The sequence below is a fragment of the Ipomoea nil genome, unplaced genomic scaffold (assembly GCF_001879475.1).
Source record: "Ipomoea nil cultivar Tokyo-kokei standard unplaced genomic scaffold, Asagao_1.1 scaffold1421, whole genome shotgun sequence".
NCBI classification, from domain to species: Eukaryota; Viridiplantae; Streptophyta; class Magnoliopsida; order Solanales; family Convolvulaceae; genus Ipomoea; species Ipomoea nil.
In genome coordinates, this window is record NW_017617849.1 from 2,996,586 (window position 1) to 3,009,618 (window position 13,033).

The following is a 13,033-nucleotide window of genomic DNA, read 5'->3' on the forward strand; positions in this document are numbered from 1 at the left end:
TCTGCAATTAGATTTGACCACATTTATGATAATAATAAAGTGTTGGGTAGCCTCATTTCTGCAACAAGTTCTGAAAATGGCAAGAATTTCATAGTTCAAGTTGTTGCTACATCGAATTGATGCCGTGCTTAACTAACTAAAAACACCCAAATCCTAAACATAGAATCCATAAATAACCAAGATGCCAGAGATTGAAACACATGATGTTACTACCATTTTCGTAGCCAGAAAAACAAGAACTAGAAAAAACTAGTTCTCTTCAACTTCCTTAATGCTAAAAATGGTTCATTTCTGGTTCTTCTTTTTCCAGAGATCACCCAACATTTTTATGCCAGAACCTTTCTTCTTTCCACTGTCTGAAACATCCTCAGAGTCATCGAGAAACCCTGGATATCCCATGTAACTGCCATATCCCCCGACTCCTGGTTCAAATACACTGCTGCTGTATTTTTCCATTGATCCACACCTCTCGGACATCCTTCTGCCGTTCATCTCCATGCCCCCGGAAAGAACTGTAGCTGCTGCATCTGCTGCTTTCCTCCATTGCTCGGTTTGAATGCGCAGTTTTTTCATCTCGGTTTCTAAAGCCTCCTTTGCCTTTTCGCTGGCTTCTAGCTGTTCATTGAACCTGGTTAAATTGTCTCTAGTGGTTTCCAGCTCTTCTCTAACCTGGTTCAACTCGAGAGCTGCCTCTTCTCCCTTCGCCTTTGCTGATGATGCCTCGATAGCCTTTTCGTTTAGTTGTTGTTTGAGGCTCTCGTTTTCTTGGCCAAAGTTGACGAGCTCTTTTTCCTTCTCTTCCAATTTGGCCTTTAATGAGCTTATCTCGTCGTTCTTCAATGCCAGCTCCTCCTCAAACGATGGTTCAGGGGTTACTGGCGATTCAACTGAGGGATTCAAGACTCGGCTTTTCACTTCATCTTCATCAATATCTTCAACCCCGTTTGGCTCCACAGCAACTTTCTCCACTGGAACCTCAAAAACATCGGTTTCTTGCTGGCTATCATCCAAACCCTCACTTCCAGGCTGGTTTTCTTTTTCATTGGATTCATGATTATCACCGGGAAGAATTTCCTCTGGCTTGGGAGCAGTTGGTTTCCTCGTTTTCTTCTCGGGTTTCTCCTGAGCAATTCTCTTTGCAGACTCGTTCGAGGCTAACTGATGCTTTAGACACTTGAGTTCCTCCTGAGCATGCCCGAGTTGGTTTTCTAAGTCTGCAATGCGCGATCCGAGTTTTTTCTTCTGAGTTATTGGATCAGACTGAGCTCCCCTCGGGGATCGACGATCACCAACCAATTTGGGGCTCCTATCTTTCAAGGGCCGACTACGCAAAGGCTCAGAATCAGAACTCGAAGCTCTAAGCTGAGAAGAGCTCCTAAGAGGTTGCCTTAGAGGCATTTCTGATTCCCTGCTCAACAAATATCAAATCTTACAGAATATTCAACTAATCTGTCCCAATATGAGAATTTGCCAATTGCCATGATCTCAAAGATGAATGATTAGAGGCTTTAACAACAAACATACTATGCAAATCCCATTGAGAGCTTTGCATTAAAGATTTCAACTTTTTCACCCACAATCCACAAAGATCTTTTTTTTTTTTTTTGCTAGTTTAAGGAACACTAAGCACCAATTAACATATTCCATCATCAACACAAAAGGGTTGCACAATCATTATCAAAAGGTAGTCATACCATTATAAAACTAAAGAAAAACTAATAGATAAAAAAAAAAAGTCTGGAAAAAGAAACCCCCAAAAAAAGTCTTTTTTTTTTGGTTTCTTGAAAAGACTTTTGAATCTAGCTAAGGGTCTTTCAAACAAAAAAAAAAAAAACTAAGGGTAAAATTCCAGTTAACTCAACCTTTATCTTCTTCCAAGAAGACCATCCACATTTCTACACAACACTCCAATTAAGTTGAATAAACAAGAACTGAAATGACACCAAAAAGCTTCAGCACACTGCACTTTCTACTTCACTATTCAGATCTTTCACCATCTAAGATTAGAACACGACAGACATTAAAATTCATTTAAAAATCTGACAATTATTATTCTTTCTACTTATAACCAAGGGAGCAACAAAAATAAAAACATATGAAAACAGTCTTGCAGACATAAACATGGACAGAAACAAACCAAATTAATCAAATCCTTAAAGTCTGACCTCAATGTTTTTCTCTCTTGATGCAGCTGTTCAGCAAGAATGTTTCCACCCAGGCTCTCTCTCAAATTTTTAGCTAAGAAGAAGAAATACTCACATGGAAAAAAACTGGGTCTTGCGAGTTTAAATCAAGAAATGAGGAGAGCGAGGGGAGGGGGGGACAGTGATTTTTAAAGATTTGAACTTTGAACGTTAGGTTAAAGTTTGAAATTGAGTGGAGTGGAGTGAAAAGTGAAAAGGCGATTGGAAGAGGACAAGAGAGTAAATTTGAACGTTGAGACGAATGGGGAAGGCTGACACATAAATACAATATTTCAATATTTGTTTTCATCTGATTTATTATAATTTATTTGTTTACTCCCAAAACTAATAAAATAACTTTTATTGTTGTCCAATACAAGAAGTCAAAATACCCACCAGATTCTTGTACCATTTTACTTTATTTAATTCATTTTTTCTTACGGAGTATTATTTAAATTTTAAACTTCATGCATTCTAAAAATTTGTATAATTAAAGATAAAAATAAAAATTGACAACTTTTTTTACAAAATAAAATAGAATAAAATAAAATTTTGACTGTTTTTTTTTTTACCTCAAAAAAAAAAAAAATTCGACTATAGTTTTTGATTGGAAAAACCATGACCAAATTAATGAAAATTTTAAAAATATAACCTTTAAATTTGTCCAATTTTTAAAATATTAAATAGATGGTGTGACAATATCACATCAACATAGTTGTTATAAAAAGGATATTGATTTAAAAGTTTTAAAAAAATAATTTTTTCTTTTGAATATGGCATCTAATATCTCACCACTATGAGACTGATCTAGTTTCGATCTGAGTCATACAATATAGTTCAACTCTTAATTAGGAACTTTCGATGTCACAGTTGCATTAACCTTCACATATCAGCAATGTTGTTCCTAAAAAATATTAAACTCTTATATATAATACTGTAATTTTTTAAAGATATCACAATTGCATTAATCTTCACATATCAGCAATGTTGTTCCTAAAAAAGGTTAAACACTTATATATAATACTTTAATTTAATTTTTTTAAAGAACTCGGCCCCCAATATTTGGAGGCCTTGTGTTGTAGCTCTGAGCGCACACGCTCGGACCCAACATTGCTTACAAACTACTCCAAATTATTATATTGATTTTTTTTTAATAATTAACTAGTCGAATTAGGACAGATTATATCTCATAAAAGTGATAACGATCTATAAAGTGAGTAGTAATTCTCTGGTTATGCATCATTCAATCATTTCATAAAACAGAAGAAAAGTATCAATGTTCAATCAACTATATCAAAGACTAAGAAGTAAAATATTGAGATAAATAATATGTGGAGTAACTTTTTTTTTTTTTTTTTTGTAGGTGGGCATGTCAACAGAAAACTACAAAAGTAGATAGTACAGTAGTAGGAACTGTGAAGTTTTGAAACCCTCTTTTTTTAGCTGCTTTTGGATAGCATTGCCTCTCCATTTTTTTAACCTTTCAAGTTTCATCTCCATTGCAGCTTTGAATATTAATTCTTTTAGGACGTGGCCTGGGACCATGCTTCATCAAATAAAGCAATAAAATGTCTCTTATACGTGGAAGGAACTTGTTTCAGGTCCACCACTTCTGCTGCATTTCCCAATTCCAATGCCTTATACCACGTTTGGTTGGAATGAATGAATTTTGGTGGAAATGAATTGTAATTTGGTGGAAAAAGAATAAAGTATGAAAATAAAGTAGAATTATTGAGATTAAAAAAAAAAAAAAGAATAAATGATATAAAGACTAAAATGTCATTCTGTAATAATAATAATAATCAAGGACAAATTAATCATTTTTATTGTTTTTTTCATTTTCAAGATGTATTGAATTCCAATACCTAAAGAATACATGAATTACAATTCTATAAATACAACTCCCTCCAACCAAATAGTATAGTTTCTAGCTCTGTTGAATTAAGTTATACTTGGAATTATAATTCATGTCAAACAAACACCCCTCTTATTTTTGTATTTTTACACCGTTAAAATATCTTATATTTCTGAATTTCTTTTTTAACTAAGAAATTCTTTTTTAAAAAATAAATATATAAATAAAAATCGATGCCCCGAATATAGTTGGAAAGTGCAAGAATCTCCTGTCACTGTACTACAATTTATTTATATAGTGGAAAGAAAAATCAACAAAAAAAAAAAAAAAGTCACATGAATATAGATGAACTTCAACTGTGTTTGTCAAAACCAACAAGCTTAGTCCATTAGGTGGGTTTCAAACACATGAAGCTCGATGGATAAGTACGAAAAATGTCATTTTACAAATATATAAATACCTTTGGTTGGTAAAATAGTTAGTTATCAGTCAATTTTAATTTACTTGATCAATATTAGCTGTTTGATTTGGTTAAAAAACGAATATAAGTGTTTGATTAATTAACGTTTTGTAATAGCTTATTGTTCTAAAACGCTAAAATTTAAAAAACTACTTAAAAGTAGTTTTTTCAATTAGTTTTCTGAAAAAAGTCATTTTGCATGTAATCAGCTAACATGTATTTATCAAACACCCCCAAAGTGATACATATTTAATTACTTTTATATATATACAATTTATTTAAAAATTAAAAATATACCTTTTTTATTTTTTTTTATTTATAAAAATATGGTATTCCCACCTTGGGCATTGAGAAAATAATCTGCATCTAAGTGAAGTAGTCGCATCATATCGGGGAACCATTATTGTCTAAAACTATATATTATTCAATTAATTTTGTGTCTAAAGTTTGAAATTTAAACGAAGTAGATTATAATTATTCTTTTCCATTACAATTGACCAAGATTTTTATTTTGGACCCACAAAGCAACATAATTAAATGGTAGCTAATTACAAACAGACTAGTGTACTTGGTATATTTTATCGATTTAGGGGGAAAAAAAGTCGGTTATAATTTTTCATTAACTTATTTTCACTTTTAGCTGTCAATTTATTGTATTTCTCTCACATTTAGTCATTGACTATTAAATTTTTATCAAATTTAATTATTTCGATCAATTTTAACTGAAACCTCCCATATAATAATTATGTTAGTTATTTGAAAGAGTATTTCTATTATGTAAATTTGAGAAGTATGTAGAAACATAGTTGAATATAGTGATATTGTGCTAGTGTTGATAAAAATCAAACAAGATTGGCCAAAAAATTTGATTAGAATAATCATATGACAAGAATTTGATAATCATGCACTGATGTAGAAAAAATGATAGTTAGGATTAGATTTGGAAGACATACAATAGCCGAAGGATCAAAAGTGAAAAAAAAAAAACTCATTTTTTATTTTTTTATCTAATAAAATTTAAAAATGTAACGAAAATTATACTCATTAAAGATACTTCCTCGATTTAGCTTGTCATCTAAGATCTTTCTAGTGTAATTTGTGGGCTACCCCTATTACATGGGAACAAAATTTACTCAATACACACTGTCAAATAGTACGGGTTTCTCTAAACCCAAAAAAAAAAAAAAAATGTTATTTTCCCCTCCAAACTTTCCCTCATGAGGTAACTTTTATTTATTGAGTGTCAATAAATTGACTGATTCCACCGTTAATTATAAAAAGTAAATGTAACTACTAATCAGATGGTGTCATCTCAGTAGGGTAAGTTTTTAAGAAAAATACAGGAAGATTTGTAGCATTGTTAAAAAAAAAAAGGAATAAGGGTCAAATAAGCCATCGAACTGCACCCGATAAAACAATTAGGCCACTAAACTTAAAAAATCAACAATTAGGTCCCTAAACTAATCAATTTCAAACAATTTTTTCAATTTGAAGGTTTCCAACAAGCCATCCTTCCAAATTAATTATTTTTTAAAATTTAAATTTTAAATATTAATTAGTTTTAAATTAAACTAAAAAAAAAAAAAAAAAAAAAAAAAAACTGGTTCCGGCCGGAGGCGGTAGTCTTCGGCTGGATTCCAGTTTTTTTTTTTTTTTTTTTTTTTTTTTTTTTTTTTTTAAATTTAAAACTAATTAATTTTTAATATTTATTTTTTTAAAGAATAATTAATTTGGGAGATGACCTGTTAAGCTGTTGGAAACCTTCAAATTGGAATAATTGTTTGAAATTGATTAGTTTAGGGACCTAATTGTTGGTTTTTTTGGTTCAGTGGCCTAATTGTTTTATCATGTGCAGTTCGATGGCCTATTTGACCCTTATTCCAAAAAAAAAATTGAAAAAGTGGGCCATGACACATTTCAAGGTGATTCCAATTAGTATAAAGTAATTGAGCAAGTGGACCTTAGGTAATAATGATTGAATGGACATGGTATGATCAAAGGTTGGGCCATGACAAAACATGTGAAAAGTAGCTACTCTTTCCAACTTGAATATTATGATAAGCAATGCATGTGAAACTTTTAAATGTAAGCTCAACTACTACATCAAACTTTGCTTATTAGCCCCTTTAATGCTTTCCTACTTTGTCACTCTCTATTGTACCAACCTATTCATTTTCTTTAGCATGCAATATTTTGAGAATAAATTTTCATACGTTCTACATGTGAATGTGGGAAGATAACGTGACAATATTGCATCTACTCTAATTTTATTAATATTTCCATGTCTTCACTCTAGCTGTGGAGTTGTGGATTTGGAGTTGATATTTATATAGATTTTAGTTGAGGTCATGAAACTTATTATATATTTCTATGATATTTTGAACAATATATATGACACGACTAAATTTAGAGCAACTTTTTATGTTTATTGATTATTCTGTAATATTTTCTCATATAATATTTTATGGGAAAGGTTAGGATGACGATTGACGACACTATACCTCTTGTATAAACTCAAAAAAAAATGTAGAAATAATATTGATTTTGCATCTAGTGCAAACTTAAAAGTATTCAATATTCATTTTGGGGCAGTACCGGGTATGAGTCATGGGTGCCCATTGACACCTTAAAATGTTCCTATATTTTATATAATTTTTCTTCCAATATATTTTATATAATTATTGTCTTCTTTTTGTGTGTGTGTACAAATTTGACTAGTAATCTAATCAAACTTAAAATTGTCTTTTTTAAGGTCCGTTTGGAAACCTGTAAATAGTTTCTGAAAAATATTTTTAAAAAAATGACTCATTTTTTAAAAAGATATTATAATTTACTGGTGTTTGATTGAAGGTAAGAAAATTATCTTTTTTTCTATATGGCTTAAAGTTAAGAAATTACAATTTTTTTTTGTTTGGTTTATTTTTTTTTTTTTGAAAATGAACATATTACTTGTTATATAATAATAATAATAATAATAATAATAATAATAATAATAATAATAATAATAATAATAATAATAATAATAATAATAATAATAGTAAGAAAATGGTTGTACCGAAACCGGAACCTTATATAAAGGTTTCGATTACAGTTCTGAACTGACAGTTTTGATTTAAACCGTCGGTTCTAACCATATATATATTTTTTTCTTTTTTAAAATTTTATGTTTTATTTTTAAAATGGTCCAAATTCAACAATTAATTTTTTCATCTATAATTTTTTTTTTTTAAATTGTTATATCAATTATTTAAACTTTAATGTTAAACTAAAAAAAAAAAACTATAATATTTTTTTTTTTTTAGTTATGGAATCAGAATTGTCCAGTTAACCTTTTGGTTCCAACAGTAGATAGTTCGGTTCAAACCTACTGAACCATGGTCATCCCTAGGTGGTGGTGGTGGTATTACTGTTGGTGGCGGTGGTGGTGGTGGTAACAACAATTTGGAAAGTAACTAGAAAAAAGTACAGAATGAAGAGATATAGGAAAATAAAGAGTCCGACAAATGTCTTCAGACAAAAAGAAAATTAGGAAGACATGTTAAATTTGGTCTTTTTTCCATTGACCAAATGAATATTTTTCTTTAACTTTATTTTCTTTAAATATCCAAACACAAAAAAAATTCAAAAAATGACTTCCAGAAATCATTTCCCGAGTTTATAAAATGGACCCTAAGGGGGTGTTTGGTTGGCATGAATTGTGTTGGAATTGAATTGCAATTCAATGAAATGATAAACTACATTGTTTGGTTGGAGGGAATTGCAATTCCATGGAATTGCAATTTCCTCAATTCATTGAATTGCAATTCATAGGTCCCCCCTATGAATTGCAATTCAATGAATTCATCCAAAGGGAAATGGGAGGAAAAGACATATTTGTCCTTGAATGTTATTATTAAAATTATTACACAAAAGGGTATTTTAATCTTTATATCACTTCTCCCATTTTCATTATTCCTCCCTACCAAACAATGTAATTGTAATTCCTACTTTATTCTCACTTTATTCTTTTCCACCGAATTACAATTCCTTTCCCTCTTAATTCCTTCCTTCCAACCAAACACCCTGTAAGTAACTGAAGTATTCTATTTGGTTGAAAACTGAATAGCAACATGATGGGATGTAACTTTAATTAAGTATATTGGTCAGTGTGTGAGACACAATTTCTTGTAGTTCTTCACAAATGGAGAAATTAACTATGAGAGGTATTTTCCTTCAAAAACTATGAGAGGCATACTTGATCTACTTTGGCTTCCACTATACATGTTATACAGTTATTTTATGTTTAATATATTCAAACATTAAAAAAAAAAATGTTTAACATATTCATGAATTAAATGATTCTACTAAGAATGCATCTAAACTCAAAAGCAACAAAATGCTTTCTACAAGATGATCAAAGGCAATCTTATCACACCCACTAGTTTGATCTAAAATTGGGCTTTTTGTATAATTGGCATCACCAAATTTCACATGACAAGAAATCCATTGTAAAGGACAAGGGGTTAGTTCAGTTTGAGTGATTATGAGTCCATTGCCCCATTTGATGCCCAGATATGAAGGGCCCAGAACAGGCAAAGACTAAAAACAAGTACCTTAACCATAGCTGCGTGTTCATATAATGCAAAATATACAGAAGCCTTGGTTAAATTTATAATGAAATGAATGAATGGGGGATGAACAGATGACAATTTCATTCACTGCAATAATTTTCTCTATTTTGCGTTTACGAAGTGAGAAGTAGGGGAATAACAGCAAAAGAAGCAATTGCAAAGAATCAATCTTTCAGTAACCTTACCTTCAACTTCAACACTACTGCCAGGCTACACCTGGTGTGCTGGTCCTTGCTCGGGCCTCGGCAAGCGAAACAGCCATGGCTAGCATCATCTGCTCTTCAAAGCTTTCTGGAACGATGGGAGCAGAGGAGGTGTGCTGAAAATTGTTCTTGATTTCGCCTTCTGGAGGATAAAGCGGCTGCCTTGCAACCTCGTCCATTTCATAGCTGGTTCCCGCTTCTGCCGCCACTGGCCCGTGGTGGTCACCCCATTCCCTGTCGGAGCTGTCTATCGCCATCTGGCATTCCAGTGACAACCCAGTATGCCTCTCCAAAGATGGGTGGTAATCTTGGTGTTCTTGATCAACCACCCTGTTGGGAAATCTGCCACTCGCCTGATATTCATCGCACGAAGATTTGTCTCCGCCATAACTATTGGAGGAGGACTCCCCGCTCATTTGCTGCCGCTCAGCAAGGGCTGCAATTGCACAAGCAAGACCTCCAGAAGGGGATGGAGAAGACCCTCCTGCCGAGGTCATGGCTGCACACCGATCTTCCGTGGTGTATTGTTCTGAAGCTGCATCGGCATAGCCTTGACTCCGATTTCTCCCATTTTCCTATCAAAATCATGTTTGCACACTTAATAAGTGGATGACATTAGAACTTTACAAGTTACCAAAAGTCCAAATTGTATATTGCATAAAACGTACAAAGATGAAATAGGAAAAGAGGGGCAACCCTAGCCAAGTTGGCCAGGCTGTTGACTTGGTAACCACAAAGTTCAAATTCGACTCTCAGGAGCGGCCTATTGGCCTTATTGGTTTGAGCGGGCCACCTATGGGCAACCTAGGCTGGTTTACGTCTAGGGTCACAAGGCAGAGTTTACACAATGCACACCCTCGGGTAGTGGCTGCGGGTATCTCTCGTCACTCAAAAAAATTCAAGAAAAGGATTGTGAAAGATAGAAAACTATATCCATAATGCGACAGTAACTGCAAATTACTGGAGTTAAACATTTCAAGAAACCAAGCTAGGACTCAACAAAGCGGACGAATTTTGACTGTTAATAGATAAGTACCTGAATAGATAGCCATATAGCTTCCATAACCATTAGGTCCTCAAGGTCCAAATCAAATTCATCTTCCCTGTTGAAAATTCAGGCATAAGAATAGACCACAGAATACATTCCGACATTAGCATCTAATACACATTGTATGAACATATTCTGGATTGATATAAACATTAGGACTTAATTCAAAAGGCAGATATTTGTCCCTCAAATCAGAAGTCGAATGCCCCGGACTTATTGATACCTCAAACTCCAAAGTTCATAATACATGAACTAATAATACCAACCCAGATAAAATCGAAGAACAGTTAAGGCTAGCGAAAAGCCAATTTGATTATAGAGTAAATGCCTGCAATTGATTTTAAAAATCGAGCATTTGGATTATTACCTGTTCTGTCTTGGCCGTAAAGATGGAAGAATTGCAGGAGTGCCGCCACAAATCTCATGAGAAGTAACAGCTTCTGAACCTTCAATTGCAGTAGCAAATGACGGCCCTTCAAGCAACATCATACAGTAAAGCGATCGTTATTAATCAGAATTTCAGAAACATTCATACGAAGTGGAGTCGAGAAAATTCAATACCTGACGTAGAACAATACTCCTCACTCGGTCCATTGCTACTGCTACAAGAATACATCTCTCTTCGTTTCAGCATCCTCTCCTCTTCATCTTGAAGTTCCTGCTGCCTCATCCGTATTTTTGCTTCAATAACTCGTTGCTCCTCCTAAAGCAGTGTAATATACAGGTTAAAAAAAAATAAAAAATCACGGCTTGGATTCAAAATTCAGAATGATGAGTAACAACAATCAAACTATGGCGTGTGAATCATACAATTTGCTCAATGCCCTTTTCTTCCTTTGTTTTTACTCCACGATATTCGACAGCATAATTCGAAGTTTTACAAAAAGGGCATCTTAGGAGGTTAAGAAAGATCAGCAAGAATTAAACATTTGGAAACAGATATAAAACCAAAATAGAAATGGATGCAGAAGAAATCATGGATACTGTGTTGGACGGGTTGAATTAGGCGTCTTCATCTGCAAAAAGCACTCTGTTGAAATAAAACAAAGAAAGAAAATAGATTTTAAAATAACGAAGAGCTATCTGTGAAGAGAATGAATCACGGTGAGCCAATTGTATCAAATAATACCTGTACAAATGCCTTTCAGGCAACATCTTGAACGGTTGAGACTCGGATAGTACTGAAAAGTCCAAGGAAAATGATAGAATTAAAGTCGCATAATAGCCAACAGTAATTAGATTTGCAAAGATGAGGTTTGAACTATAACTTCTTCAACCCACTATGCCACACCAACCCTCACCGAAAACTCAAAACTTATGAGCATTCAAGTAAAAGATTGGGGAGGGGAGAAATATCACATTTTTCCAACCATAGAATGATACATACAATTATATAACTATAATCTGAGAAACTTGTATAAACAAAAACCCTGCAATTTCAAATTACAACATCAGGATGGGATTCAAACACAAAAAGCTATGCCCAAATTAAAGATACCATCCTTATTTCCTGTAAGTCTGCTCTTGGCTTAAATGACTCATCTTTATTGATCATAGCATTTCTATTATCCAAACTATTTCTTAACAATATCTTAAGCAAGATTCTGACCCAGTACTTGTATCTCAACACCAGGGATATAAAAATTGGCAGTTGAACTGTTGAAGAAAACAAATTTTCCCAAACTTCCCAAATTTGAATCTGTAACTTTGGATACCCACAAGAAGGTAGAATCCCAACTATCCCATCCAACTTTCATTTCTGTTGGTTCCTAATAAGATGCTATTCAATCAATTCTTGTAGATGGAGCAACAGAAACTAAAAACAAGCAAATATTCCAACACAAAACAATTGGATAACAATACATTCAATGAGATGTCAACTTCAAACATAACAGAATTAGTATTCATCATACAAAAGCCTCAATTTATGGAATCCGCATTAAAGAGGGAAAGTTTTGAGAAGAGAACAAACCAAGAAGCAAATGGGGCACTCCTCAAGATCAGAGGTATTGGCACAGTCATCGTCCCCAGGATAGCAAGGAGCTAGCTTGGAGTCAAGTATGAGCTTGCGAAGCTTCTTGTGGTCGACATCCTTGTGTTGGTACAACCCCTGAGGCCTAGTGTACTTGTCATCCACCACTTGCCTCCTTCTACCCAATTTATTCCCCATCCCCAACAATTCAATGACTCCAATAAATTCCCCCAAAATGGCCCTTTCACATTCTACACCCAACCCTGAAAACCAATCCAAATGAAAACCAAGGGAAAGAAAGAAAGAGGCAAGAAAAGTGGAAGAAGAAGAAGAAGAAGCTGTGCAGTTCAGACTTGAGAGAGAGAAGATCGAGAGATATGTCACGGAGAAGAGGGAGCAAGATCAGAACTTTCTTCTCTCTCTGCTATATATAATACATATATTCGTGTCTAGTCTAGTCTCGAAATCTATATCTTGTGTATGTGTGTATATATATGTATATATCCATGTGTATGTACAAGTGCATATATATGTGAAATAAATAATTATGAATAAAATATTGAAGTACGATTTGTTATTGACCTTTGGGCTAGTTGTTTTGTATTTGGACGGAGAGTTTGATGTCTGGGAGAGAGAGAGAAGTGAGAAGCGAAGCAAAGCAAAGAAAAGGAGAAATGAAGAATGAGATTATTATGGGGAAGA

The 13,033-nt window shown here is 33.4% G+C and overlaps 2 protein-coding genes across 6 annotated transcripts; both read right to left on the reverse strand.

The window, feature by feature from the left end:
* Positions 1-31: 31 nt before the first annotated feature.
* On the reverse strand, positions 32-2,411 carry LOC109188329 (interactor of constitutive active ROPs 4-like). Of its 2 annotated transcripts, XR_002055387.1 has the most exons (3): positions 2,166-2,411; positions 230-1,408; positions 32-189 (listed from the first exon to the last, which is right to left on the reverse strand). XR_002055387.1 is itself a non-coding variant. In XM_019338960.1 (2 exons), exon 2 carries the CDS (start codon positions 1,396-1,398, stop codon positions 286-288), a length of 1,113 nt encoding a protein of 370 aa, XP_019194505.1. In that variant the 5' UTR covers positions 1,399-1,408; positions 2,166-2,411; the 3' UTR covers positions 32-285. The 2 variants fall into 2 exon arrangements, 1 of the variants encoding a protein (XP_019194505.1); XM_019338960.1 differs by having other exon boundaries at positions 32-1,408.
* A 6,715-nt stretch (positions 2,412-9,126) lies between these two features.
* LOC109188433 lies at positions 9,127-13,033 on the reverse strand. Of its 4 annotated transcripts, XM_019339116.1 has the most exons (10): positions 12,914-13,033; positions 12,566-12,594; positions 12,332-12,535; positions 11,489-11,540; positions 11,344-11,389; positions 11,170-11,251; positions 10,921-11,062; positions 10,727-10,832; positions 10,348-10,414; positions 9,127-9,886 (listed from the first exon to the last, which is right to left on the reverse strand). In XM_019339116.1, the coding sequence occupies exons 3-10, from the start codon at positions 12,527-12,529 to the stop codon at positions 9,308-9,310; spliced, it is 1,272 nt and encodes a 423-aa protein (XP_019194661.1). In that variant the 5' UTR covers positions 12,530-12,535; positions 12,566-12,594; positions 12,914-13,033; the 3' UTR covers positions 9,127-9,307. The 4 variants fall into 4 exon arrangements, with proteins under 4 accessions (XP_019194661.1, XP_019194659.1, XP_019194660.1 ...); XM_019339114.1 differs by having other exon boundaries at positions 12,332-12,594; XM_019339115.1 differs by lacking the exon at positions 12,914-13,033 and having other exon boundaries at positions 12,566-12,860.